Below are 27577 nucleotides of genomic sequence, written 5' to 3' on the forward strand. Positions count from 1 at the left end.
TGAATATACCTGTATTCACCTCCTGTCTGAAACGCTCCGTTTTAGTGCATTTCAACGTAATTGCGTTGCTAGGTAACAGCTTGGGTCCATGTTTACTTCCTGTCAGCTGATGTCGTTCACATACACTGCAACAGGAAATAAACTGGGACACATTTATAATGTTTATGTTTAAAACCGTGTAATGGTCTAAATATTGTAGATTTGTGACATCACAAATGGACAGAAATCCAGATGGCTTGTTTCAAACGCACAATTTCTGAATACGGGCTGTGTGTATTTCTCTGTATATTGAGAGCTTTGATACTTTCACAGTATTTATATAGGACTTAAACCTGCTGTATAATATAAAAGACATGAAAATCTTACCTTTTACAATATGGGACCTTTAAAGCTACTGTGAGGATACTGTCTTTGATTTGTTGTCATCTACGTATAAAAGCAACGTTATATACGTTTTTTTAATATATGTTTTTTTATATGCAGCAATGTTCTGTATATGTAAAATTGTATATATTGTACAACATGGGAGTCCCATGTTGACTTGCTGTGGATCACACTGGATCAGTCTCAAAAAAGTCTCTTTCACCTTCCCAGTCTCCTTCTCTCCTGCTATTGGAGGAAAACACTTTAAGTCCCTCCATTTTAGCACCTCTCCACCAATGAGCAACGTGAGGAAAATGAGTCAAAAGCAAGGAGGGATAAGAAAACTATTGACACTTAGCCCTGGGCTGTGGGTTCAGTTATTAGCTCTATCAAGCTAAACATAGCTGAAAATATACATCCGGTTTAAATTTTCAAAATAAGCCTCTTATTGGAAAATCATGTTACCATTTTATTTAAAATATTACAAAAATGTGCCATATTTAAAAGTATATGTGATAATTAATCCATAGTTAATGCTAAATATATCATATTAAACTTAATTTGACAAAAAATTGTCCCCCCCACTATCCCTCAGACACATACACACACACATGCTGCGTTCCAAATCGCATACTTTTTCTTTTTACTTCAGTATGTAATGCAGCTGCCCTTATAAAGTAGTTACTATTGCATGCAGTATGCATACAATTTGGACATACTACTTCATCATAACATTGCACAAACTTTGACCTTCTTGCTCATATATTCACTGCTCAGAGGAATGCGACCGGCTGTGCGCTCCAATACTCATACTACCATACTATTTAGTACGCCAGAAAAGATTTGGTATATCCCAAAACATAGTATGTCAAATGCAGTACTTTTTCTAGCTATTCTGACCCACAATCCTCTGCACAGCAGATATATGAGCAAGAGGGTCAAAGTTCAAGGTGCAATGCATACTGCAGGCAACAGTAGTATGTACTTTGTATGGGCAGCTGCAGTATGTACTAAAAGTAAAAAGAAAAAGTATGCGATTTGGAACGCAGCCACAGACTTGCACATGGCTTCGGCCCTGGACTGCTTTTTCATTCATCCATTTTTTATATCCATATGTACCGTATACTGTGTATACTACACTATTTTGCACAATTTTAAGTATTTTACTAGTACTACATTAATATCATTATTTTTTTAACTTTCAAGATGTTTTAAAATGTCCTGTATTGTGTTGTTAATTGTAACCACTCTACGAGCCTCTACAATTGCCCCTCGGGGACAAATAAAGTGATTTGAATTGAATTGAATTGAATCTTTTATCCTGTTTGACTTTTATTTTGAAGGCATACTTACGTAGTTTCCGGTACCACTGTGACGTTTTCTAGCTAGTTTGACGCAGGTCATTAACAGCTGCCTGGTTGCTAGACGACTACAATCTGCAACACTGATGTGAAAACAGTCACCTCTGCGCGGAAAGGAAAACAACATTTTAACGGATATTCAGCAAGATATGATCAACAGTGTGTATCACAGCATCACCGGCTCGTTCACTTGGAGAATGCGTAGTGTTAATGTGGACGAAATATCCGAGTAGTAGTTTAGCTAACGTCTCTTTTGTTGCTCCATGTTTTTACTAACGTTAACTAGCAAGAGAGGAGACCTGACATAGTGCGCTGTTTGACTCGTTAAGAAAACAATGAGAAGGTTAACGAACACACGGAGAAAGTCAAGTTCTCCAACTTAACGTGACTGTTTTGCTCAGCAGCTATGTTTAGATCTACTGCTAAGATGTCTCTGGAGGCGAGTGATGAAGACTGTGAGGAGCTGGTGAGTCCTTAGCTTTGGTTTAGGTCAACTGACTTTGTCCCAGTCTTTAGCTGGCTAGTTTACATATTTAAAGCCTGTAGTTGTGCCATGTATGACCCTTGTGTCTTAGCTTGTACACAACTATAGTTTATGGCAGTTATTCCCCAACACGTTTAGCTTGTGACAGCTTCAATCTTCAGTGATGTCTACTTGTGATGCCATCATTTGAAGATGTGTTGAGTAATTCAAGCAAATCCTTCTTGTTTGTTTGTCAATTGTCTTATTTGAAGGACTTTTAGAGTTATCTTGAGGTTAAAGTGTGCAGCATTTTACAAGAAAAGAGCAAACATTAGAGAGAAATCAAAAAATTACTTAAAGGTCCCATATTGTGCTCATTTTCAGGTTCATACTTGTATTTTGTGTTTCTACTAGAACATGTTTACATGCTGTCATGTTCAAAAAAATCTTTATTTTCCTGATACTGTCAGCCTGAATATGCCTGCCTCTGTCTTAAACGCTCCGTTTTAGCACATTTTGACGGAATTGCAACAGAATTGCGTTGCTAGGCAACAGCTTGGGTCCATGTGTACTTCCTGTCAGCTGATGACATTCACATACATTGCAACCAGGAAATAAACTGGGACACATTTAGAATGTTACGTTTAAATCTGTGTCAAGGGTCTAAATATTGTATATTTGTGACATCACAAATGGGAAGAAATACAGACAGCTTGTTTCAAATGCAGAGTTTCTGAATATGGGCTTTGTGTATTTCCTTGTGGATTGAGTGTTTCGATACTCTCACCATATTTATATAGGACTTAAGCCTGCTTTATAATAAAAAAACATGAAAATCTGACTTTTTTATAATATGGGACCTTTAATGTAAATCGAATATTTTGTGTAACAGAAGTATTTTGTGTCTGTTTTATCCATTTAATCATAAATCCAAATCCTCAGGTTGGGAACCACTGGTTTATGAGGCTTAATTTGACTGACGTAAACTAAAAATAGTCTAAACATTTTAAGCAGGAACCTGCATCATCATCATTATTATTATTATTATTATTATTATTATTATTATTATTATTATTATTATTACAGATTAATGCTTTCTCTCTTTGTCTGTCTTTCTTCTGACTGTCAATTCTGTGTCCAACATAGGTTGTGGATGGGTTCTCTTTCTCTGCTGATTTTTTGGAAAAGGTAAACAAATGAAGTGTTAATGATGAGAATTTCATCTTTGTTTGATTAACACACCTCCCCTCTGCTTTAACGCCTTGTATTTGTTCATTAGCAGAGAACAAGGAGGAAGAGACCTTCTAGCAAGCCTCCTCCTTCTCCAAGTAAGAACCGCTCAGCTGCTCTGTGGGGGGGGGGGTTAATACTGTAACAAACCCACTTTACAAATGCCATGATTGTTTATATGCAGCATGTATATCTGCAAACTTTCTTCAGTTAAACTCAGATAAATCTGAAGCCATTATCATAGGTCCAGACTCCTATAGCGAGCACTTCTACTCTCAATTGGTTCTCTGTCCTGCTGAATCAAAAACCAGTGCAGAAATCTAGGCGTTATTGTTGATAACAAACTTTGACCAACAGGTGAAGTCTGTCATTCAATCGTGCTTTCTGCAGCTTTGTAATATCTGGAAATTTGATTTTTTTTTATCTCCTAAGAATCTAGAAACTGTCATCCACGCTTTCATTATATCCCGTTTAGACTACTGTAACTCACTGCATTCTTGTCTCACCCAACACAAACCTCTCAAAACTTAAACTACTACTCACAAAATCCAACAGAAGACTCCACATGACACCTGTTTAGCATCTCTACATTGGTTACCTGTACCTTTTAGAATTGATTTTAAAATTGGAATGATTACTTTTAAAGCACGGTTGGGGTTGGCCCCTGATTATATCACTGACTTACTAATCATTTACGAGCCTTAATGCAGCCTGAGATCCTCCGGCAGAGGTCTTTTAGTTATTCCTATAAGTAAAGGCTAAAAACCAGAGGAGACCGAGCCTTTGGAGTCATGAAACCACGACTCTGGAACGACTTGCTGGAGGAGATCAGGCAGGCTGGCTCTGCTTTGTCTTTCAAATCTCTTTTAAAAACACACTTTTTCAGAATTGCTTTCTCCTAATTGTTTATTCTTCTGCTTTTATTCTAATTGCTGTAACTGTGTTGTAACTGTGTTGTAACTGTGTTTTAGTACTTCATTCCTTGCTTTTTATTTTTTACTGTATCAACTCTAGTTTTATTTATTACTGCCTGTTAATTTATCTTTGTAACTTGTTTTTGAAAAGGGCTATATAAATAGAGTTATTATTATTATTATTATTAATAATAATAATAATAATAATAATAATAATAATAAAATATGTGTGTGTGTAGGGTCTCCATACCTCTCCAGTATGAGTGTGAAACCCAGAAGAGCAGCAGTGGCGGCCTGGAGACTGCCGAGAGCCTCCCTTGGGGACACCAGAGGGGACACTCCTGTGGAGAGTGGCTCAGCTCGCCTCACATCCCTCAGCAACGGCCATGGTAGATACAGGCACACACACACACACACACACACACACACACACACACACACACACACACACACACACACACACACGGTGTCTCTCCTCAGGAGGGATGGTGGGAGGAGTGGCTGCTGAGGCTCACATGGAAAGAGAGATGGACGGAGCGAGAAGTGAGAGACTCAGTTTGTTCAGCTGGTTTTCTGACTTCGTAGGTGTCCTGCTCAGTACTGATGTCTTTGTGAAACTGATGATAAGCAACTCTGCAAGTGTTACAACAATACTCCATTTGGCTTGATCTATCTGGGATTTCCTTTCACTAATAGAAAATCACTTCTATACCTTAAAGGTTCTCTAACATATCCAGATCATTAATATATCAGCATCCAACTATTTGCAATGTAAAGGTATAGAGGAGTAATGCCTACCTGAGCAGAGAATGAAGTCACTCTCCCTCTGTGTGTGTTGTAATCCGAGCTTCTCCGCACTTTGTTAATTTATTTTTTTCTGGCCACATGGGGCCAAAATAACTCCACAACAACCTGAAAAACACTGAGTCTAGCATATTTTCAGTTAACAAAGTTGTTACGTCTAACATTTAGCAAATACACTCAGTTGCCAGTTTATTAGGACCACCTAGCTAAAACTAGTGCAGTGTAATGCAACAGTCCTGCAATAAATGATGATGGTTATCATGTGCAGTATTTGTTGATATTGTTTTAGAGGCGTTGATTAAACTTCATGATCATTTCAGAGGATGTGGTGCTGTTGAACTTGCATTAAACAGAGAGGTGTTTCTGTTATTTCCCTCCTTGATATAAATGGGCTGGACAAAGTAATAGAAACACTGCAGTTTGTTTATCAGTGTAGTTTGTTGTTGTTGCTGAGTCATTGAGAGCGGACTTTGCAGGCTACACAACCAAAAGAAAGAGTTAAAACAGGCTTAAAAAGCTCTGTAGAGTTGCAGATTCTCTATGACATCATGACTTCATGATCGCTGTACTTAATTGCATTGTACATACTTGTTAATTGATCCTTTGTTATATAGAAAAATTGGATTGGTGGAGTTTGAGGCAGTGCTCAAACTACAAAATGTTAAATGCATGAGTCAGGTGGGGCATTGACTTGTGTTGGGGACATATCTTGAACCTCTCTCTGTCTACCTCTTCTTCAGATTTGTCCCAGACGCTGAGATCAGAGTGTGACGTCACACCAGAGCTCCTCAGACAGACGTTGAGCATGAGGAAACACAAACATCTCTCTGGATCCAACGGTGAGAGAACGTGTGGGTGTGTCAGAGTGAGGGAAAGTAGAGACAGGCGAAGCTGAAGGTCAGAGGAGTTAACTGAGGAGAGGAGACAGTACCAGAAAACAGACTGGAGGTGTTATATAACTGTAAGGTGAGAGTGTGTGTGTGATTGTGGACCATCTCCCCATTTGTCTCTATACGTTGCAGGCTCCACCCTCAGCCCAGGTGACTACAGAGAGAAGGAGGACATGTATGATGAGATTATTCGCCTCAAGAAGGTAAAGAGTTACAAAATGAATGTGGTGTATTCAGCTTGTTCATGCATTCAGGAAGAACACACACACACACACACACACACACACACACACACACACACACACACACACACACACACACACACACACACACACACACTCTGTTAGAACACATTGTGCATTAGTGGTAGCGAGGTGGGAGTTTCTTCTTCTGCAGGAGAGTTCAGTGTAACATGATGTGTACCTTGCTAGTCTGCTGAAATGCTACCAGCTCCAGTGTGCTATTCTGTAATTAACTTTTATTGCACTCTATATATGGTTGGGCGATATGAACGTATATACTGTGCGATGGTAGATTTTACTGGAAGTATAATTTGCTAGGCGTAATATATATTTTGAATTAATTCAGAATTTGATTTTCACAAACTGTTGTTTTGGTCACATGAGGTTGGCACGGGTTACCGTGGTTACACGTCTCCGACCGGCAAGGAGGCTATGTCTGAAAAGATACATAGTACTGTTTATTCACACAAAAGTATGTTGAACGATAGTACACATATTGGGTATGTAGTACATAGTGTGCTATTTCGGATGCAGCCCAACCGTTTAGAGTCTTTTGTTTTTTTCAACTCCAGTGTTGTCTCATGAGAGGCCGTTGTTTCTGTTTGTATGGAAGTTCCAAATAAAAGAGAAAGTACTCAAATGTAATGAAGCAAGGTATGGTTACTTATTTCAAACCATTTCTTAATTAGATTTGCAGAACAATCACTGTATTGTGATATACGTATATCGTTACCGTGATAGAAGATCTCCCTCTCTTTTTATGTTGAACTTTCCTTTTTGTGTGATTAATCACTTGTGATGTTTTCTGCAGATTCTCCAGGCACAGAAGTCTGACAATCAGCAACTGAAAGCCAAACTACGCCGCCTGGAGGAAGATAACGCTAAAAGAGAGAGACAGATAGAAGAACTGTTGGATCCCACTAAAGTATGGTCTCGAAATTCATGTTTTTGTCATAGAAACTTTGAACAAACAGACACATTTTAAAAACATGTTTTTTTTCTGTAGGGATCTGAATATACTCGTAGTTTTGTGGATAAGAAAAAAGAAGGGAGTGTGGTGAGTATGCCCAGTCTGTTGATGAACATATCAGAGATTATTTGTAGGATTGATTTTACACAGATTTTGGAAAATTGATTGTATCCATGAAGGTTCTCAATGGGCTGAAACAGAGGATCCTGAAGCTGGAGCAGCAGTGTAGAGAGAAAGAAAATACCCTGAGGTATAAAAAAAAAAAGCTCCCACCTTTGCAAAAGTCCATTTGGTTAATATGTGAAGCGGCATAATGCTCAGTTTATTCACTTTTTCTCCCAGTAAACTACAAAGTGAGCTGAGGACCACCAACCTGGAGGAGCTGAAGATCACACTAGAAAGCTATTATGACGAGGTAACATGACGGCTTGTTGTTACTTTTCCTCCTGAATGTTGAAGTAAAAAGCCTTCTGGTATGTTACCCGAACACCTGAAACATCCACCAAAGGAATGAGAGAAAGAAGCTTACACTAAAAAATAGTGTTTGGATGAAAAACATGCTCCTTCACAGCTCTGTGTTTCCTTGGTGTGAGAGACGGATGTTATCATCACATTTACTTTGGTTGCAGAGTGTGAGTTCAGCTGAGGAAAAAGGAAATCTCCACTTAGCTTGTGAAGTTTATGTTTGTGTGCATCGTGTTTCAGATCCAGAGGCTGAGGATCCTTCTAGCAGCTGCAGAGAAGAGGTATGCATCTGCTCAATTTCACCCCTTTCAGCCCGATACTGTGACCCTGAATAAACCTGTTTATGTCAATCTGAGTAGAGTGTTACAGGGATGACGTATTTTTGCAGGCCAACCAGGGAGTTAGCATCACCCTGGTTCCCTCGACAAAAAGCCAATGGGATTTTTCCATTGGGTTTTGCAGAAAATAAACTCTGTGGCAAACACACGTTTATGATACTTGCACGTTTTGTTCAGCAAAATAATCTTCACTAAAGAACACGTGTATCTGGTCCAACAATAGGATTGCTGTAACCTTTTTAGTTGATTTTGGCTGTGACTTCATGCCCTCTGCTGTTCTTTATCTCCTGGATATTTGAACATGATTGTAGCTTATTGGCGGCGTGCTGGTTGTTGCATTAACTTCTCATGAAGCTGCCAAGTAAGCAAAATAAATCCTATTAAGATATTGTTCATTGCAGTGTAAATATTGCAGATTTCCCTTTTTCAGATCTCAAACACACTCGAAAGATCAAATCAGTCACTTTCCTTCCCCTTCACTAGCATTTAGAAAGGCTGAGGGAACCCTGGATGTAAACAATGGCCACACAGATCAAAGGATATTGTTGCAGGATTTGTGATGAATGTTGAATGTAAACCCCTCTCTTTGTGTCTGCAGTAGTCGAGCAGACAGCAAATGCTCCCAGAGGCAGCTGAAAGTTTTAAGCACCACGGTTCATCGTCTGTCTGAGAACCTGAAGCAGCTCCAACAGGAGAACGCGGCGCTCAGAGAGGAGCTCGACACCGACAGTCCTGCAGGAGGAATCGAAGGTCTTTCCTCACACACTAAACCACACTGACACCCTCGGCCCAGTGTCTCCAAAACCAACCAGACTAAAACACATTTACTTCATTTGTTCCTTTTATCAATTCCTAGCTTTACTTTTGCTGTACCTCCTTTTAAACATGCCTTCGGGAGCAATTTGGGGTTAAGTGTCTTGCTCGAGGACACATCGACATGTGATAGGAGCAGCTGGGGATCGAACCACCAACCCTCCGATTGGTGGACGACCTGCCTTACCCTCTGAGCCACAGTCGCCATATATCTCCCAAATATTCTGACACTAAAATGGCACTTTTCAGACGGACAAATCAGGAGAAAATTAACTTTGTTCGAGACCTTTCTCTGTCTCAGCAACATCGGGCAAATAACGTTTGCTAATGTCCTAGCTAAATATGTCCGTTAGCTGTGTAAATATCTAATGTTAAAGAAAATAAAAATACATTATGCAAATATAATCCAATCTGCTTTCATCCATCCACACGCCATGACCACGCCCACTTAGGAGACAGGAATTGTATACCATTTCAAACCATTGGCGGAGAACATAATGCATCATCTTTGTTATAGAGTATCTTTGGTACAAATACAGTGGAGTACAAACCATCCATCCATCCATTATCTGTAACCGCTTTTCCTATTCAGGGTCGCAGGGGGAGCTGGAGCCGATCCCAGCTGACATTGGGCTAAAGCGGGGTACAACCTGGAACAGATTGGCAGACTATCACAGGGCTGACACATAGAGACAGACAACCATTCACGCTCACATTCACACTTACGGGCAATTTAGAGTCAACAATTAACCTGCATGTCTTTGGACTGTGGGAAGAAGCCGGAAAACCCGGAGAAAACCCACAGTAACACGGGAGAACGTGCAAACAGCCATCAAAAATGTAATGTAAATTAAATGTAACAAAACATAAATTAATAAAACATAATGACTATCTATTAACCAACAGTCCTGCAAACAAAAGTAGCAAAATATCAGGTCATTGGCGTCTTTTAAAGTCCTATAACAGTCTGTTTAATTAATCCAGCTCTATTTAGTTAACTGGGTTGTTAAGACAGAATTCATAGGAGTCGTCTATTTAAGATTGTTGTATTCTGCACTGTAATGCTAATGAAACAGGTGTGTGTGTGTGTTTGTGTGTCCTAGGTTACAGAGAGTGGAGTAAACAGAGACTGTTGAGAAGGCTGTTGGAGGTGGAGAAGGTGAGAGGAAGCTGTAACTAGTTGTCCATGTAAACACATGCAGTCACCTGTGACAGATTCATCACAGACCGACTCCTCTCTCCTCTAATCAGAGGCTGGACGACAGCAGAAGACACGCCCAGTCAGCCAAACGCAGAGGCCAATTGGACCAGGAGGTCCAGGCCGCGCTCACGGAGATTCTGGGGTTTACCATGGCAACAGAGGCAGGGGTCTCCGTGGGAACGATCACTGAGAAAAGGGAGGAGGTTTGTGATCTGAGAGAATGCCTCGGGCAACTGGAGAAGGAGAGGGTGGAGCTTCAAGAGACGCTGTCAAGTAAAGAGTGAGTGAGCAGCAACCTGAGACTGTTTTTATATATGATATACAGTGTATCCATCTTTTCAAGCCATAATAAATGTTAATTTTATTATATGTTAATAATCTAAATTCATCATATTCACCAGAGGGAGAATTCAAGGTGGTTCATCAGACTATAAGTAGAGTTTATAAAGCCCCTGAATTTAGTTCTTGAGGCTGAGTCTGTGTTGTGTTTGTGTTTTCAGTGATGAGTTGAGACATTTTAGGACGGAAAGAGAAGAATTGGAGACGGAGACAGAACGATGGAAAGCTGAGCAGACAAATGAGCGGGACAAAGAGAGACAGCAGCACAAGTATGTTTTAGTTGTGATGTGCCATTAATATGATTAATGATGTTTCATTTGACTCAACCCTTGTTTTTAAAATCAAAACATACATATTCTTTGAATGTGTGGTGAAGAGAACTATGATTTTACGGGGAAATCTACTTCAGCCCATCCCACAGATCACAGCTGGTGCCTCTGTCATACAGATACTTTGTAGTTACTTCAAAAATGTCCCAGCAAACACAGTTGGCATCATTATAAAGATCCACTGGAGAATTGTCTGTAAGCAAATTATGTCTAAATATAGAACAGCCAGGCAAGACAAGGAGATGAGAGAAAGAGATGTGGCAGTGTGGGAGATGGTCAGATCAATATTATAATATATATATAATATATTATACTTTCAACTGGAAAGAGTCACTTTTACAGTTTGTTTAACTTAAACAAACTAGCCCTAAAGCATACTTTGCTTTATGGTCTATTTGACTCTAAATGGGACCATAATTTACCAAACGAACATCATGCTGTATGAAAGAAGACTTGAAATTAGTGATTGAGACCATAAACTCATGTTTACAATGTTTACTGAGGTAATAAATCAAGTGAGAAGTAAGCTCATTTTCTCATAGACTTCTATACAATCAGACTTCTTTTTGCAACCAGAGGAGTCGCCCCCTGCTGGCTATTAGAAAGAATGCAAGTTGAAGGCATTTCAGCATTGACTTCACTTTTCAGACCCGGAGGTTGCCCACTGTTACAGTTACACTGTCAATGCCTAAACATAAGAATCTTGCGAGAGTTTCACAACGTGTGGGTTACCTTCTAGATAACCAACAACAACACGTGTCACCCGCTACCCCCGATCCGTACATCCTGCCCGATCTCGCTTCTTTCTCATCTCTGTTGACGGCTGCACATGCGCCGTACGGATCGGGCAGGTGCTAGCGGAGAGTGTAAGGGTAACCAGAGAAAGCAAAATGTCAGAGATTTGGCAAAATTTGACCCTGGAAAATCTGTCAAACTAGATAATAATAGAAAGTTCTATGACATTCACTCTCTGTATGTACAGTATTTATTCATGTTTTACAAAGGGTTTAACCTGAGCCAGGCCATACAACAATGATAGCGAATCCCTACAGGGTTGGTAGTATACAGCTGTCAAAAAATAATGCTCATTTAAATATAGGGCTGTCAATTGATTAAAATATTTAATCGCGATCAATCACATGATTTTCCATAGTTAATCTTGAATAATTGCAAATTAATCAAATTTTTTATCTGTTTTATATGTACCTTTTAAAGGGAGATTTGTCAAGTATTTAATACTCTTATCAACATGGGAGTGGGCAAATATGCTGCTTTATGCAAATGTATGTATCTATTTATTACTGGAAATCAATTAACAACACAAAACAATGACAAATATTGTCCAGAAACCCTCACAGGTACTGCATTTAGCATAACAAATTAAAAATGGTATCAGAACATCTCTACTTGATCTGATGTATGTGTGACATAATAGGTTCCCTGTCCAAAACCTCTCAGAAAATAAAATGTATATTTAGCTCAAAACCAAAGTAAGCCTCAGCTAACTAATTGCTAACTATTAGAGGACGTCCACTATGGCTGCTAGTTATTGTTTATGTATTATTTACGTGTGTCCATTTGTGTTTCTCAGACAGGAACTGGACCAGTTGTGCGCGAGGATCCAAACTCTGGAAGACAGAAGTAAACCTGCACAAGCGGAGCTCTCCTCTCTCTCATCACTGGAGATTCATGAGGACTTTCAGACTGGAGCAGGTCTGGAGGAGGGAGAAGAGAGGGACACTGGAGGTGAAGAAGAGAAGGAGGTTGAAGAAGATGAAAAACTGGGTACAGATGCAGAGAAGAAAGAGAGAGAGAAAGCAACGTTGGTCATCCAGACAAAGTGGAGGAAGCACAGAAACAGGGTATGCAACACACCACAATTATGTCAAAGAAGTCACTGATGTGTCAGAGAAATATTATATAAATACAAAATGTCCTGACGCTTTTATCCCAGATTTGTCTTTTCACCTCCCTCCTCTCTGCATTCTGTCTTAAGGACATTGTGATGTTGCAGTCTGCGTTAAGAGGTCATCTCCTCAGAGAGTCACAGCTCAAGGACCTGCTGAAAGATGCACAGAATAAGGTTTCACCCACTCACAAACACTTCCATACAGACTCACAGTCACTCTGGGAACGTTCCAAATCGCATACTTTCTTTACTTTTAGTACATACTGCAGCTGCCCTTACAAAGTATGCACTGTTGCATACAGTATGCTTGACCCTCTTGCTCATATATCCACTGCACAGAGGATTGTGGGTCAGAATAGCCAGAAAAGCATGCTGGCTTGCATACTGCTAAATGTGACCGGATGTGGTAGAACATCCTGGCATTTTTGGCATACTGCATTTGACATACTATGTACTGGGACATACTTAATCTTTTTCCGGCATACTTAATAGTGTGGTAGAATGATAGACACACATTACACTTCAGAATCAATGTATCTCTCTTAGTATCAATATCATAGTTACGATTAAAAAACTATTGGCCACTGTAATAAAATATAAAGACATTATGTTTAGTGTATACTCAAGTTATTCTTCACACTTTTACCAGTCTGTAATTCTAGGTTTATTTTCACAGTACAGTATTACACTACAGTTTGCAGTAGGGCTGCACGATTTTGTGAAAATATCTAATTGTGATTATTTTGACTGATAATGCAATAGCGATAGTGATTTCGATAAAACTTTGATTAATTGTATAGCCCTACTTTGCACTATAGTCCTCACAATCATCATTTCTTTGTACTATTTGTCAGCAATGTTGTGATTTGGTATCGAGAGTGAAGAAATCAAAGAGTCAAATCAAATTTTATTTCTAAAGCTCAATATTGCAAATCACAAATTTGTATTAGAGAATAGATCAACATAGTAAAATTACAGTGTGGACAATCACAATGACACATTTATAGATCAGATTGTAAACATATAGACAAATATACGGGCTAGTGTCGCCTCAAATTTCTAAGAAAGTGATCTGACATCACAGACAGGAGAAACAGTCCGGGTAAAAACCACTGTCCTGCGTAATAGAATCAAGTCGAGGGCAGTAATCACGATGTGCGTCACAGGATGCAGCGTCACGGCATCTAACGGCACCAGCTTTCTCAAGCCCTGAGAGGGAAGGGTGTTGAAATGATGACTAAATCATAAAGTTTCATGTGTGCTCTTGTCTCAGCCTGGGGCAATGCTACTAGACATCATTATGGACAGACTTGTGCTGAAATAAATCACAGTTGCAGTTTAGTCAAATTACCACTAGATGGCTCTAAAAAGCATTTTCTAGGAGTTTCTCCCTCTGTCTCACTACATACATGTCTTCCTGTCTCTGTCTCCCCCACTGAACATCCCTTATCCCTTCCTGTACTCCTATTTCTTGGTCTCTTTTGCTCTGTCTTTCTTCCTCATCTCCTCTTTTCAGGCCGTAGAGGCAAAAAACAGTAGCGGCGATGTTGCATCCTCCGTAGAAGGAGGGCTGGATGTGGTTGCCTTGACAATGGTACAGTCTGCATTCAGGGGACACCTGGCTCGCTGTAGCCATGCATTAGAGAGGTGACTCATGTTTACACAGAAAAATGTTAACAGATCCAGTCAAGCATACAGTGCATTTTACAGCTTTATATGTGTGTGTGTGTGTGTGTGTGTGTGTGTGTATTCATTAGCTCGGGGTTCTCTATGTCTTCTCTAATGGGAAACAATTTGCCCACACTGGTACCAAGAAGAGCTCGCTCATCACACGCACCCAGCAGAACAGGTGAGGTTCACATATACTTTTTTTGTGATTCATTTCTATATTTATGTTATATATTAACAAAAGTAAGTGACTCAGACTAACCATAAGGTACAAAGCATCGCCCACAAAGAAACTTCAAACAAAGGAAGCTCACTCCTCCCTTTCTAAGACTGTGGTAACGTGAGCTGCCGAGTGTAAAACCGTGGTAACGCAGTTCGCCTCGCTCAGAGGCCATCCTTACCATAATAACACTACTTTAGGAGCAACGTAAGTCAGACGGCGGCTGGCGGTAACGCGGTTTAGCACTCTGCTGCTCACGTTACCGCAGTTTCACAAGCGTGTCAGAGAACTACGGTGGCCTTCAGGGAATATAAAAATGTGAAAGGCTATGTCTATAGCCAGTGTTTGGTTTGTCTGTTCTGGGCTACTGTAGAAACATGGTGGGGCTACAAGGGGTTCTCCATGAAGAGAACCCACTCCCTATGTAGATATGAAGGGCTCATTCTAAGCTAACGAAAACACGTCGATTCTTAGTTTCAGGTGATTATACACTAATGAAAACATAGTTATGAATATTGTTTTCCATTTCTTCTGATGATCCCCCGAAATGTTACATACTGTTCCTTTAAATCTTGTGTTTACCAGAGATGTGTTCATATACTCCTTGGAAATAAGTCATTCAGCATTAAAAAAGCATAAAACACAACTAATCGACTAAATAAATCTTAATCAATCAAGACCAAAACGACAGATTAATCAATTAATCGACTAAGAGGGGGCAGCCCTAGCTGTGATGAATCTTGCTGGCACACTGATCTAATTCCTTGGTGCCTGTCTCCTCTGCACCAGACGGAGCTTTTACAGCCTCCCTGTCAAACGAGGAGCCCCAGCAGCCCTGTGGAATACTAATGCGACTACCTCACCTGACCCCTTATAGATCTAAAGTTTCCACTGTTCAAGAGCCTTGTCCTCAGCTCCTTCCTTACCTAAATGACCCTGTTCAACTCCACCAGCCTCCCCATCGCTTCCCCCTCCGTCTCCCTTTCTTATAGGTTGACAGCAGATGGGTGCATAGAGCAGAGCAGCAATGTCAGCGTTTTTTTCCTGCATACTTACCAGACTGCCCCGGCATTTGATGTGCAACGGGCTTCATTGACAGATTTTGGACTGCACCAGTTTTAACTTGCGTAACTGATCCGATCTCTTAAGCAGACATAGGGTGTCAGTTTTGTTGCGATTTTCTTAAAAACATGCAGTTATTTACATTGCACAGTGTTATTGTATGTGGAATAAAGAAAACTTTCATTCAAGCATGACATGGCATGGTCCATATATTCATCCTGTTAAAAATAACTAGCTACCTCATTTATCCATCCATATATTTTTGTAGGATGCGTCTGAATTACGTTGTATGTGTTGCTTTGTTGCCAAGGTGCTGCATCTCCCCATAGAGACGGTGAAAATCAGGGAGAGAAAGGAGACCACTCGCTTGTCTCTAGCACTCACTCTTCCAGGATGACGCCCACAACAGGTTAGAGAGTCAGGACAGATCCTTTTTGTGTTTGTGGTACTGTTAAAGGCACCCAAGATCTTTGGGTCAACCACAGTTTTGTATTTATATTTACTTAAAGTAATATTCTCAAAGATTTTCATTTAAATAAATGTCTGTTAAGTCACTATCTATTGCTGAATGAGGTAACACAATGAGCCTATGGCCCACTGATGAAAGCCCTTGCATTTGCAGTATTACAAACTGGGTGTCTGTGGCCACACTCCTGGAAAAAATCATAAGCGGCACACAGTGGGCTACCTTCTGAAAAGTGAAGCCAATGAGGAAGTGCCTTAAACTTGCATTCTTTCTAATAGCCAGCAGGGGGCGACTCCTCTGGTTGCAAAAAGAAGTCTGATTGTATAGAAGTCTATGAGAAACTGAGCCTACTTCTCACTTGATTTATTACCTCAGTAAACATTGTAAACATGAGTTTATGGTCTCAATCGCTAGTCTCAAGTCTTCTTCAATACAGCATGATGTTCATTTAGTAAATTATGGTCCCATTTAGAGTCATGTGTTCATGTTGTTTTATTTAAAGCTGTTTAGGTTAAAAGCACTTAATAAATTGATGCCCAGTTGATTATTATATTACACTTATTATAATTATACCTGTCTATCTCCTGTAGTTCAAACAGAGTTTCACTGCTCAGCTGAGTCTGGTGGAGCCGCTGCAGTTGATTCTGACGATTCAGATGACATCATCGTATCTCCGTCACGTCCTCTGAGAAGCAGAGAAGTCTTAATGTTATAGACCTTCTAGGTTGTGTGTGTGTGTGTGTGTGTGTGTGTGTGTGTGTGTGTGTGTGTATATGAGAGAGTGTCTGCAGGAAGAATTGTTTCTACTCAGAGCCTGTATGTCAGAGACGCGTGCAGTCATACAGTACCAACTCTTTATTGTTTGGGTTCTTATTGTACCTGCAAATGAGAGCTGGAATATTCCAATATTAGTCAGGATAACATTGAACATACACAATGATTGCTGTCTGCAAAGCGCTTTTTTTCTCTACAGTAATAACCAGAATATTCTGGGACGTTAGATGCAGGTTTAGGACATAGACTGTATATAGAGATGGACGACGTGTCTCCACTTCCTCCCACTGTACAGAAGTGAAGCCAAAATATATCAAATATGAAAAAAACTTAAAATTACATCTTTGGGAAAAATGTATTGACGTGTACTTTGACTTTTTAGTTTGTCCCATTTAACATCAGCTAACATGGAGGAGGCAGGGTTTATGACATGTACTGCAGCCAGCCACCAGGGGGCGATCCAGATGTTTTGGCTTCACTTTGGGGGAGCTGTCATGTCGTCCATCTTTATATACAGTCTATGGTATTTCACATGAAGTTAAGAGGCACATAAACACCTCACTTTGCTCTTATTTAGGATACTGTCAACATACAATATGTCGATGCATCCCAGCGTTGATGTGAGGCTATAGGATATTCTCTTTTAGTGCAGGAGAAAGCACTTGTCATGACATTTTTGTTTCATTTGAGCCAAATAGCCCTTTTCAATGAGTCTTATGTATTCAGTAGTTGTTTTGTTTGCCAAAGTGCCTACTGCATGGTTATTCAAATAAAAATTACAGTAATAAATGTGTTCATCTCTCTTAACCTGACCACATCACTTTAAATTCCTCTGGATTTCACAGGCTTGAAATAATTAATGAATCATATTTTGACATGCCTGATTTGTAACACACATTACGCTTATCTATCGTGTGTGCTTAATAAATTATGTCTGATTCTGAGGTATGACTGAGGGATGATTCTCAACTGATGCACTATTTAGTCAAACTGTGAATAAATTATAGATCAGTCTGCTGCAATATAAACACACAGTCAGGACAGTGGAGGATACACAGGGAGTACGTCTAATATCAATAATGATAATAGTGATAACCTATAAGAGGTCGACGGAGAGAATGGATGACCGCAGTTTCCCCCATATGATGTGTGTAACTTCATTTCTGAGACATTCAATAAAATGCTGTTTTTATAATGAAACCTCTCATTTCTAATGTCGTTCTTGTCTGAAAAGCAGTATCCAAGTGTAATTACTCAGGTACTATACTTTGCTTCAGCATTTTTTTGTGATCACATTTTTTATTTTTTATTATTATTTGAACCGAAGACATCTAGACATACAATCAGTAATACAACAGTGAATACAGGTAAACAAAAGGTAATCAAACCAAACATTATGTATAAAGGACTGGTCAGTAAGATTAACAAAAATATGACATATATGACAAATACAGATATTAAAGGGGACATATTGTGCTCATTTTCAGGTTCAAACTTGTATTTTGGGTTCTACCAGAACATGTTTACATACTTTAATGTTTAAAAAAAACTTTATTTTCCTCATGCTGTCTGCTTGAATATACCTGTATTCACCCTCTGTCTGAAAAGCTCAGTTTTAGCGCATTTCAACGGAATGGCAGCGGAATTGCGTTGCTAGGCAACAGCTTGGGTCCATGTTTACTTCCTGTCAGCTGATGTCATATACACTGCAACAGGAAATAAACTGTGACACATTTAGAATGTTTACGTTTAAAACTGAAATGGTCTAAATATATATTGTATATTCGTGACATCAAGAATGGGCAGAAATCCTGACGGCTTGTTTCAAAACCTTAGTTTCTGAATACAGTGCTGTGTGTATTTCTCTGTGGAGCGTCTCGATACTTTCACAGTATTTATATAGAACTTAAACCTGCTTTATAATATAAAAGCAATAAAAATGTCACTTTTTACAATATGGAACCTTTAAGACATCTACACACCCATGCGAAAGAAAAAAAACATTTATACACACACATACTGTATACAGTGTGTATATATATACACACATATACAGTATATATATGTGTATATATATAAATATATATATACATAACTACATACACACACATACAGTATGCACATACATACATTGTATACAATTCATACATACAATAAAGTTATCAACCTCAAAACTGAGCAGATATCACAAAAGGACATAAAACATTTACACAGAAAGTGATTGGGTCAGATAACTTTCAAGTAATATAAAGAGCTCTTTGGCATATTTTGATTTTATTAATTTCAGGGACCTTTAATCTTAAAAAATCACTGGAATGGTACTCCATGGATGTATTGATGTATTGCTGTATGGATGTATATGGGGTATACTCACCACTGATTGACTGTAACATGTACTACCATCATTTCAACGTTAGGAGGCGACCTCTTTGCGCACTCATAAACTCTCTCTCTCTCTCTCTCTCTCTCTCTCTCTCTCTCTCTCTCTCTCTCTTTATCACTCTATCACACACACACACACACATTCACAGAGCTGGAGCTGCCGCAAAGCCCCGTCCTCCAGGGCTTTTTAAACACCGTGTTGGCTTCACGCTCCAACAATATCATCCAATTGAAGAAGAGCCGCCGCAGCAGCGCTTTAACGCACTGAACCGACCGACCGACCGACCGACGGGTCATCGTGGGAACAAGAACAGAGAACAAGAACAACAGCGAGCCGTTAATGGTGTAGGAAGAAAGAAAGAAAGATAGAGTTAGCGGGTCAACGAGTTTAACCCCTAATCGGCCAATCTGGCATTGTTGCTCTCTCGGGGAGTCAGAAACAAGGAGCTTGTCTCGGTGAAATGAGAGCGGACCGGCTCGGTGTTTTCAATGTGGTTGTTGGGACTGCAGCAGCAGCAGCTAGCTCGGTACAACCGCGTTGATGCAGCAGCGGACACGGCTGTGGTGTTCACATTCACCACCGGATCTGGGAAGACAATAGGTGAAATATATACTGGACTCACCAAGACGACACCAAACGAGAGTCTACATCCGCTTCGGCTACACTAGGTAAGGTAGTAACCATGGATGTATTAAGGTAGTAACCATGGATATAGGTAGTAACCATGGTTCCTGCTGGGTTCTTCCTTCCTCGGTTGCCTTGACGACTCCGCGAGACTGCGGTAGTTTTAACGGACAAAGCGGGGATTTAAAACTAGCTCATCTTTAAGCTAACAACCTCAACAACGCATTAAGAATAGATAAATAAGGCTTGCGGGCTTGAATATGTGAGGATACCCTCGACTGAGTTGACCTACATGCGTCGGTACAGTAACGTGAGTGTAATAGAAAGAGTCGTGGCTGTGTGTGTGTGTGTGTGTGGTGGGTTTGATATATAACGGCCATTTCACCGTCACCGTCCACAACACCGTTACAGCTCTCACGATGAGCCCGTGTGTGTTTCCGCTTTATGGGCGTACAGCGGGTGATGTGAGGCAGCTGTCAGGCTATTGCCATGCTATAATTCATGTACAGTATGTTCAATTACAGTGTGACCTCATAGGTTTAATGTTGCTATTGTGGACATCATCATATCAATACATTTTAATGGCTTGTTGTTGATTAGAGTGGCAATAACAGATGAGCTGCCCACAGTTATCATGATACATTATATTACCTATTAACCCACAATACACCAGGAGCTGTGAAGGAAAACAAAAATCATATTGATCCATTATGAATAACAGCATTTTAAAGAAAATGAAGTAGTATATGTCATATTGCAGTGTTTTAGCCCCTTTTAACCACTCACAGCAGCATATACAAGTGTGTCATTGATGGGAAAAGACATACAAAAGACAGACGTGTTGCACCTTTCCAATTGGTGCAAATTAACAGAAAAGCAAATCATTTTGTTCAATTTATAGGACATTTTTATGGAAACTGTGTATCATGATTAACAAATGGCAAAAGAGTGTGTGCAATGTTTTTGGCATGTTGATGTTAAGATAAGATAAGATAAGATAAGATAAGATAAGATATTCCTTTATTACTATTTACAATGACATTTTAGGACATCATCATATCAATACATGTAATGGCTTGTTGTTGATTAGAGTGGCAATAACAAATGAGCTGTTGTAGGCTATATTGCCCAGAGTTATCATGATACAGGCACATTATATTACCTATATTAACCCAGTGAAGGAAAACAGCCCATAAATGGCAAAATAATCATATCGATCCAAGTCATTGTGAATAACAGCATTTTAAAGAAATGAAGTAATATGTCATATTGCAGTGTTTTAGCCTTTTTAACCACTCACAGCAGCATATACAAGTGTGTCATTGATAGGTTTAATGTTACTATTTAAAATGACATTTTATGACATCATCATATCAATACATGTAATGGCTTGTTGTTGATTAGAGTGGCAATAACAGATGAGCTGTTGTATATTGCCCACAGTTATCATTATATTACCTATATTAACCCAGGGAAGGAAAACAGCCCATAAATGGTAAATTAATCATATTGATCCAAGTCATTGTGAATAACGGCATTTTTAAAGAGAAGTGAAATGAAGTAGTATATGTCATACTGCAGTGTTTTAGCCTTTTTTAACCACTCACAGCAGCATATACAAGTGTGTCATTGATAGGCAAAGACATACAAAAGACAGAAGAAATAGGGGATGTGTTGTACCTTTTCAATCGGTGCAAATTAACAGAAAAGCTATGTTCAACTTATAGGACATTTTATTAAAACTGTGTATCTTGATTAACAAATGGCAAAAGAGTGTGTGCAATGTTTTGGCATGTTAAGATAAGATATTCCTTTATTAGTCCCACAGTGCGGGAATTTGATTATTTGCAGTGTACTGCAGCAAAGAGGGGATATTGCAGAAACAAGAAGCAGCAGTAAAAACAAAACTCAAGATACAACACAGTGCAAAAAGCAAAACAAAAGTACTAATGTAAATGTTGATCGGCATGTCTGTCCCACTCCTGTTCGTGACTAATCACAGATAACTCATCACATTGGCCTTTATAATAATGTCATTACTACAGTTGATGAAAGCAGGTTTTGATGGTAAACAGTAGGGATGCACCGATATTGGGCCGATACTGACTCAAAAGCTGGATCAGGTAGCGGTGACAATGGGGCCAATCTATTACATTCAATTCCATGTTTAAATACTATATACATCATATACTGGTATTTTATCGGGACTGAAAAAGTCGGATCGGTGCATCCCTAAAAGCAAATTACTATGTGAAATGTGTAGGACACTGTGTGCAAGGGAATCCTTAACAAATGGCAAAAGAGTGTGTGTAATATATTGGCATGTTGATGTTGTTTGGCAAGTTTGTCCCACTCGTGTTCGTGACTAATCACAGATAACTCATCAAGTTGGCTTTATAATAATGTCAGACATCAGTAATTCCTCCAGTTGTGGTAAACGGTATAAGCAGCAAGGACTGTGGCTACTGAACCTTCATCTTACTAATATGTTTGGTGAAATGACACCGTTATGAGCCGTTTTCTAGCTCAGCCTGTCATGACAGGTGGTGTGAATTGTGCATGAAGTCATTTATGTGCCCCGTTAACCCACAACGGTCGTAAATTTCTCTACAGTGTCCGCGTGAGGAATCGGTTCAGAGAGTGAAGTGACAGCCGGCAGGTAGCTAAATCAGGATGGCGGCCGTGGTGAACTACTCTCCGCCTTGGTGGGTGAATCTGCTCCACCGGATGCCTCATTTCAACATCGAATTCCAGCTTGTGAGCAGCGACTTCAGACCGGAGGACTCTGAGTACCAGAAGGTAAGACGAATAATTACCTCCCACTCGGAATTCATCATCCCCTTCATCATGCAGCATCACCTTATCATCCCACCTCCTGCCCACACTGTATAATTTCACAGGAGAGTGGTCGAGTGGTGACCGAGGCTGTACTGTTGTGGGTCTCCTCCCTACATCGATCAATGCTTTGTGTGTGTGTGTGTGTGTGTGTGTGTGAGAGAGAGAGGGAGAGAAATGTCCTTGAGTCAAGACACTCTACCTGCTCCATCATTGTTATGGATATATGCAGTGCAGAATTTATTAGTTGGTTAATCGATAGTCAGGTGGTTATCAACCTGGGGTTATGACATCCCCGGTCATATTGTACACTTATTTAACAATTATGCAAAAAAAAGTGCAAAACACTTGATTTCTTCATATTTCCATATCAAAATCCAATCATCTTTTCTTCCTGTATCTCTTCTTCCCAAAATATGCCATTTGCTCCATAACAGTGATGGCGACAAGGGAGGTATGTGTGGAGCATGGATGTATAAAGAGAACTGGATACAGCGTTAGAGGCGAGGCCCCGTTCATGACCATGACTGTTGCTTAGTAGCGCATGAAGCAAAGAAAGCTTGACTTCCGAGTATAAAATTCGATAAAATTACCTGGATCATCCAGCGATCTTCTGCATCCATTGGGCTCATAGAGCAGGCGCAGTAGCGTTTCCTATAACCCCGCCTCCCAGCCCTTGGTCCAGCCTCGGTCTGGGGCTCATTCACATGAACGGAGGAAGGGAAATAACTCTGGATTCAGCTATTAGTACATTAAACAACTTTTAGGGCCTAATGATTTAAATAAGGGCTATTAGAGTGTTCGTATTGGGAAGATGATTTACCTAAAAAAAAATTATCCGCTGAGTTACAGACGTCTCTTTCCCAATGTAAGTCTATGGGAAAAGGTCTTTTTGGGCCCATCACGTGATGGACACAGAAGTTGTAGTACCGCCATTTGGCCACTACGAAGATTTGCGTCAAAGCCAGGCGCTCTTCCTGGGAGCTTGTTGTGGAGCCATAGTCCTCTGTAGCTCTACATTCTATCCCGCCCACTTTTTAGCAGTCTAATCAAATGTGAAAGAATTGATTTAAATCTCTCTTGTAACTGTACACCGCTCAAATATTCAGTTTCACTGGGGAATACTCACAGTACAGAAGCTAAAGACGCTCTTACTTTTGTTTTACTGGGACTTTTAAGTAATTTTCCAATTCCAATTTTCTGGTTCCAGTTTCTTAAATATGAGGATTTTCTGCTTGTATATCATTGTAAATTTAAAACCCATGGGCTTTGGACTGTTGGTTGAACAACACAAGCAATTTAAGGGCACCATCTTGGGCTAACTTATGATGGACATTTTCACTATTTTCTGACATTTTATTGTATTAACGATTAATTAGGGATGCACCGATCCAACTTTTTCAGTTGGCGATCCCTGGGCTTGGGTATCGGCCGATACCGATACAAGTGTTTAATTAATAAGCTGTATGACTCACTGTGTGGAAATGACTGGGATCATTCCTTTGTGTGTAAGGTAACATCAGACTTGACTTAAACATTGCCTTCCTAACTTTGTAAAACAAAATGTAACAAATAAATACATAGATATAAATATACTAAATTGTTATTCATTATTAAAATAAAGCAACTTGGTAAAAAACCTTCAAAATGAACAGGAATTACATTTCAAGTGTAAATCTTTTTAAGGCAAAAACAAATTGGTCAAAACTTACACAGGAATTCAAATTCCAGTATATACTGTATATAGTATACAAACAGAATTGAATTGAATTGATCAGCCCAATTCTCAACGCTACCCGATCCAGCTATTTGAGTCAGTATCTGCCTGATATCTGATCCGGTATCGGTGCATCCCTACGATTAATCGATTAATTGAGAACAATAACCAGGAAGGAAAAACAGTCATTAGAATGAATTAAAAGCATAAAACTACTGGCAGTCATTGTGTGATAAAACACTGACCGAGTGTGCAGCGCCGCCTCAGAGAGCAGCTCTATCTCAGAGAGGGGCTTTGGCCCAGTTTTGCTGCATTTCATTTGAATCCTCAAACAAGGTGACTTCCAGGTCTCTGCACCAGAAAACACAGCCCTGCGAACACACATAGAGCCGAGACGCATCGTTTAGAATCCCACATTTCATGGGCCGCAGTCACCCCTCAATGTAGTTTGCTGACATGTACGTACAGGGGGGGAGAAGAGGGGAGGGAGGGCGTGCAAGTTCAAGAGCCGAGCGTGGGAAGGCACCCACGGCCATAGACAAGGGAGAGAGATGGGAACTGGGGAGAGGAGGAGTGGAGGCGAGAGGAGAGAGAGAGAGAGAGAAGACTCGATGAGCCATGGGAGGTGCTTCTAAATTGCCAAATAGCCACTTCCTGCGAGCTATTCAGTGTTTCTCTAAGGGCCTTTGTGAGTGTGTGTGTCAGTGTGTGTGACCACTGGAATTTTAAGGACCCCCTTTTTAGTCTAATTACATCCTGACATATTTTAGCAGATGGGGCTGTTTCTATGTCACTGAGCATCCTGCAGTATGATCATTATGTTTGTTTCTACCTTATTTGCAGTTGTGCATTTTATATACTGTATATGCTGCATGTATATTACGCCGCATACAGTATGTTCACTTTCTGTGTCAGTGCGTATTTAGCACTTCGTGTTGTTTGTCGAGGTGAGGTCACAGATCTCCCTCAGGGGTTGTGTGTGTGTGTGTGTGTGTGTTATTGTGTGTGTGAGTGTGTGAATATAGGGGTCCTATTCAGGGTGAAATCATTAATTCTGGCTAGACGGGGGGAGGTAGGGATAGAGGGTGAGAAGAACAAGAAGAGGGAGGTTGAATTGGATTGGGGGAGGGAGTGAGGAGGGAGGGAAAGGAGGGGGGGGGGGAGAGTGGGAAGGGGAGGGCTGTAGTCTGTTGTGAAAGAATGCTCTCTTTCTTTCTTTCACTCTTTCACTGAAGCCCGTCTTTAGATTGGCTCAGTATATCTGTCTCAAAGGCTTTCATGCATCCACTCATCCAGCTGAGAAACGCGCACACACACACACACACACAAACAAGGTCCACTACACAGTGTCCTTCAGTGCACCGAGTCCGTCACCACAACACACACAATAGAGAGAGAGATTCTTCTGTGTAGTGTTTTTCTTTCTGATGTGATTTGGCTCAGGTTCATTTGTATTCAGCTCCGAAGCTGCTCAAAAACTTTCTTCTCACACAATGTCACTCACTCTCGTTCTATCCTATGCATGCAGACGTTTTTTTTCACTCTTAAACACAATACAAAAAAAACTGTTTAGCATTCATTCACAAGAGCAGTCGGTCTCTGATGACTTTGACTTTATTTCGGGATGCTGACTCCGTGGCTTTTTGCAAGAAAACTGTTTTATTTTTTTTCCCGGGGAGCTGAAATAGGAGCTCTTATGCTGAGGTTCTGCAAGGCATTGGGATAGCTTGTGTGTCTATCAGTGTGTGAGTGCGTGCGTTCGTCTGTTTGTATTATGGCAGAATCGCAGAGTCAGCTACCAGCCACAGTCAAACAGCTGCAGAACATTACAGAGGAGTCATGTGACCTGTAATAACACATATTCCCAGCTGTGGAAAGTAAGTCTGTAATTGGTATTTTGAATAGTATGCTACAGTTTGCACAGTGGAAGAAGTTATCTCACGGTATTTTGAAAAGGATCAAAGTGGATCAAACGGCAAAAGGCGCCACTCTTGAATCTTTTTTTTATATTTAAGGTATTGCTGTCAATTGATTCAAATATTTAATCGCGATCAATCCCATGATTGTCCATAGTTAATTGCGATTAATTCCCATTTTTTATCTGTTTAAAATGTATCTTAAAGGGAGATTTGTAAAGTATTTAATACTCTTATCAACATGGGAGTGGGCAAATATGCTTGCTTTATGCAGTTGTATGTATATATTTATTAGGGCTGTCAAAGTTAAGTCGATAATAACGTTTAAATTTGTTTTAACGCCACTCATTTCTTTAACGGAGGTTGCAACGGGCTCAGTTTTGAAGCTAGAAGTGAAGATACTGACATCATATGAAACTACAAAAACCTAAGGAATCCATTGGTACAAACCATGTCATAGCTTGTTGCGAAGGAGGTTAAATAAAGCTCCAAACTTTTGCGCTAAATGTTGGGGAGTAAAAACTGTGTCTTTATATAAATCAACAGCAACTGATCCAGGGCTGTTGATGTGTATGGGCTTAAAGTAACACGTGTAATCTGACTGAGGACCAGATCTCTGCAGCCACTTGCTCTCACTGCGTATGATGGCCGCTAGATTAACTGTCAGGCTGACAAACCGTCAGAGCAGATTAAGCATGGATCAATTAGCTACTAATAAGCGTGGTGATCTTGGGTCTGCATGTGTGTGTGTGTGTGTGTGTGTGTGTGTGCACATCTCTGCTACTGGATATCAGCTTGCAGGCTGGAGGAGGGGCTACATTTTAAACGCCCAGGCACAGTGATCTACTTTCAATCTGTCCATTTAAGTGTGTGTGTGTGTGTGTGTGTGTGTGTGTGTGTGTGTGTGTGTGTGTGTGTGTGTGTGTGTGTGTGTGTGTGTGTGTGTGTGTGTGTGTGTGTGTGTGTGTGTGTGTGTGTGTGTGTGTGTGTGTGTGTGTGTGTGTGTGTGCGCACGCCTGTGAATGCGCGTGTGTGTTTGAGCTGACAGGATCAATCACTTCCACCTCGGTGAGTTGTCCTTGCACTCTCCATGCCTGTGTGTTACTCTGTAGTCGGGCCTTGCCTACTATCCTCTCAGCTTCTTTCCTGAGGCGCTGACTGACCTCCAGTTCACTCTGCTGTTATTCACCTGTACAGCCGGGTCAAAGAGCAACCAAAACAATAGAGGCAAAATACGCAAAGGCCATTGATGACCTGTGTGGCATATTTCTAATCTTTAAA

General features: G+C 40.2%; 2 protein-coding genes and 1 long non-coding RNA gene across 6 annotated transcripts in view; 2 read left to right on the plus strand and 1 right to left on the minus strand.

Annotated features, from left to right (window-relative positions):
* Window positions 1-1748: 1748 nt before the first annotated feature.
* Window positions 1749-18021, plus strand: iqce (IQ motif containing E). Of its 2 annotated transcripts, none has more exons than XM_074629731.1 (21): window positions 1749-2190; window positions 3334-3375; window positions 3470-3515; window positions 4571-4720; window positions 5876-5974; window positions 6158-6228; window positions 7079-7192; window positions 7274-7324; window positions 7417-7487; window positions 7580-7652; window positions 7943-7983; window positions 8639-8790; window positions 9957-10012; window positions 10105-10334; window positions 10555-10662; window positions 12314-12584; window positions 12719-12805; window positions 14148-14278; window positions 14389-14480; window positions 15892-15990; window positions 16638-18021. In XM_074629731.1, exons 1-21 carry the CDS (start codon window positions 2131-2133, stop codon window positions 16760-16762), a joined length of 2169 nt encoding a protein of 722 aa, XP_074485832.1. In that variant the 5' UTR covers window positions 1749-2130; the 3' UTR covers window positions 16763-18021. The 2 variants fall into 2 exon arrangements, with proteins under 2 accessions (XP_074485832.1, XP_074485831.1); XM_074629730.1 differs by having other exon boundaries at window positions 1750-2190; window positions 3467-3515.
* On the minus strand, window positions 3825-4531 carry LOC141764465 (uncharacterized). Its single transcript, XR_012593267.1, has 2 exons — window positions 4368-4531; window positions 3825-4331 (listed from the first exon to the last, which is right to left on the minus strand). It is a non-coding gene; the product is annotated as an uncharacterized LOC141764465 (long non-coding RNA).
* A 1321-nt stretch (window positions 18022-19342) lies between the features above and the next one.
* Window positions 19343-27577, plus strand: part of ttyh3b (tweety family member 3b) — a 36099-nt gene continuing 27864 nt past the window's right edge. For 2 of the 3 annotated variants that reach the window (XM_074629724.1, XM_074629726.1), the window contains exons 1-2: window positions 19343-19872; window positions 22442-22627. In XM_074629724.1, the coding sequence (XP_074485825.1) occupies window positions 22502-22627 (126 nt within the window). In that variant the 5' untranslated portion in view covers window positions 19343-19872; window positions 22442-22501. Of the gene's footprint in view, window positions 19873-20017; window positions 20139-22441; window positions 22628-27577 lie in introns of those variants that run through there. The other variant, XM_074629725.1, reaches the window with a different exon arrangement.

Source organism: Sebastes fasciatus, chromosome 3 (genome assembly GCF_043250625.1).
Source record: "Sebastes fasciatus isolate fSebFas1 chromosome 3, fSebFas1.pri, whole genome shotgun sequence".
In the NCBI taxonomy this organism is placed as follows: domain Eukaryota; kingdom Metazoa; phylum Chordata; class Actinopteri; order Perciformes; family Sebastidae; genus Sebastes; species Sebastes fasciatus.

Excerpts from the sequence above, each read along its gene's own strand:
- iqce (XM_074629730.1), top strand. The coding sequence starts at position 2,131 with ATGTTTAGATCTACTGCTAAGATGTCTCTGGAGGCGAGTGATGAAGAC. Across the intron at positions 10,013-10,104 it reads GGCTGTTGGAGGTGGAGAAG|AGGCTGGACGACAGCAGAAG; the intron begins GTGAGAGGAAGC and ends TCCTCTAATCAG. Across the intron at positions 10,663-12,313 it reads AAAGAGAGACAGCAGCACAA|ACAGGAACTGGACCAGTTGT; the intron begins GTATGTTTTAGT and ends TGTGTTTCTCAG.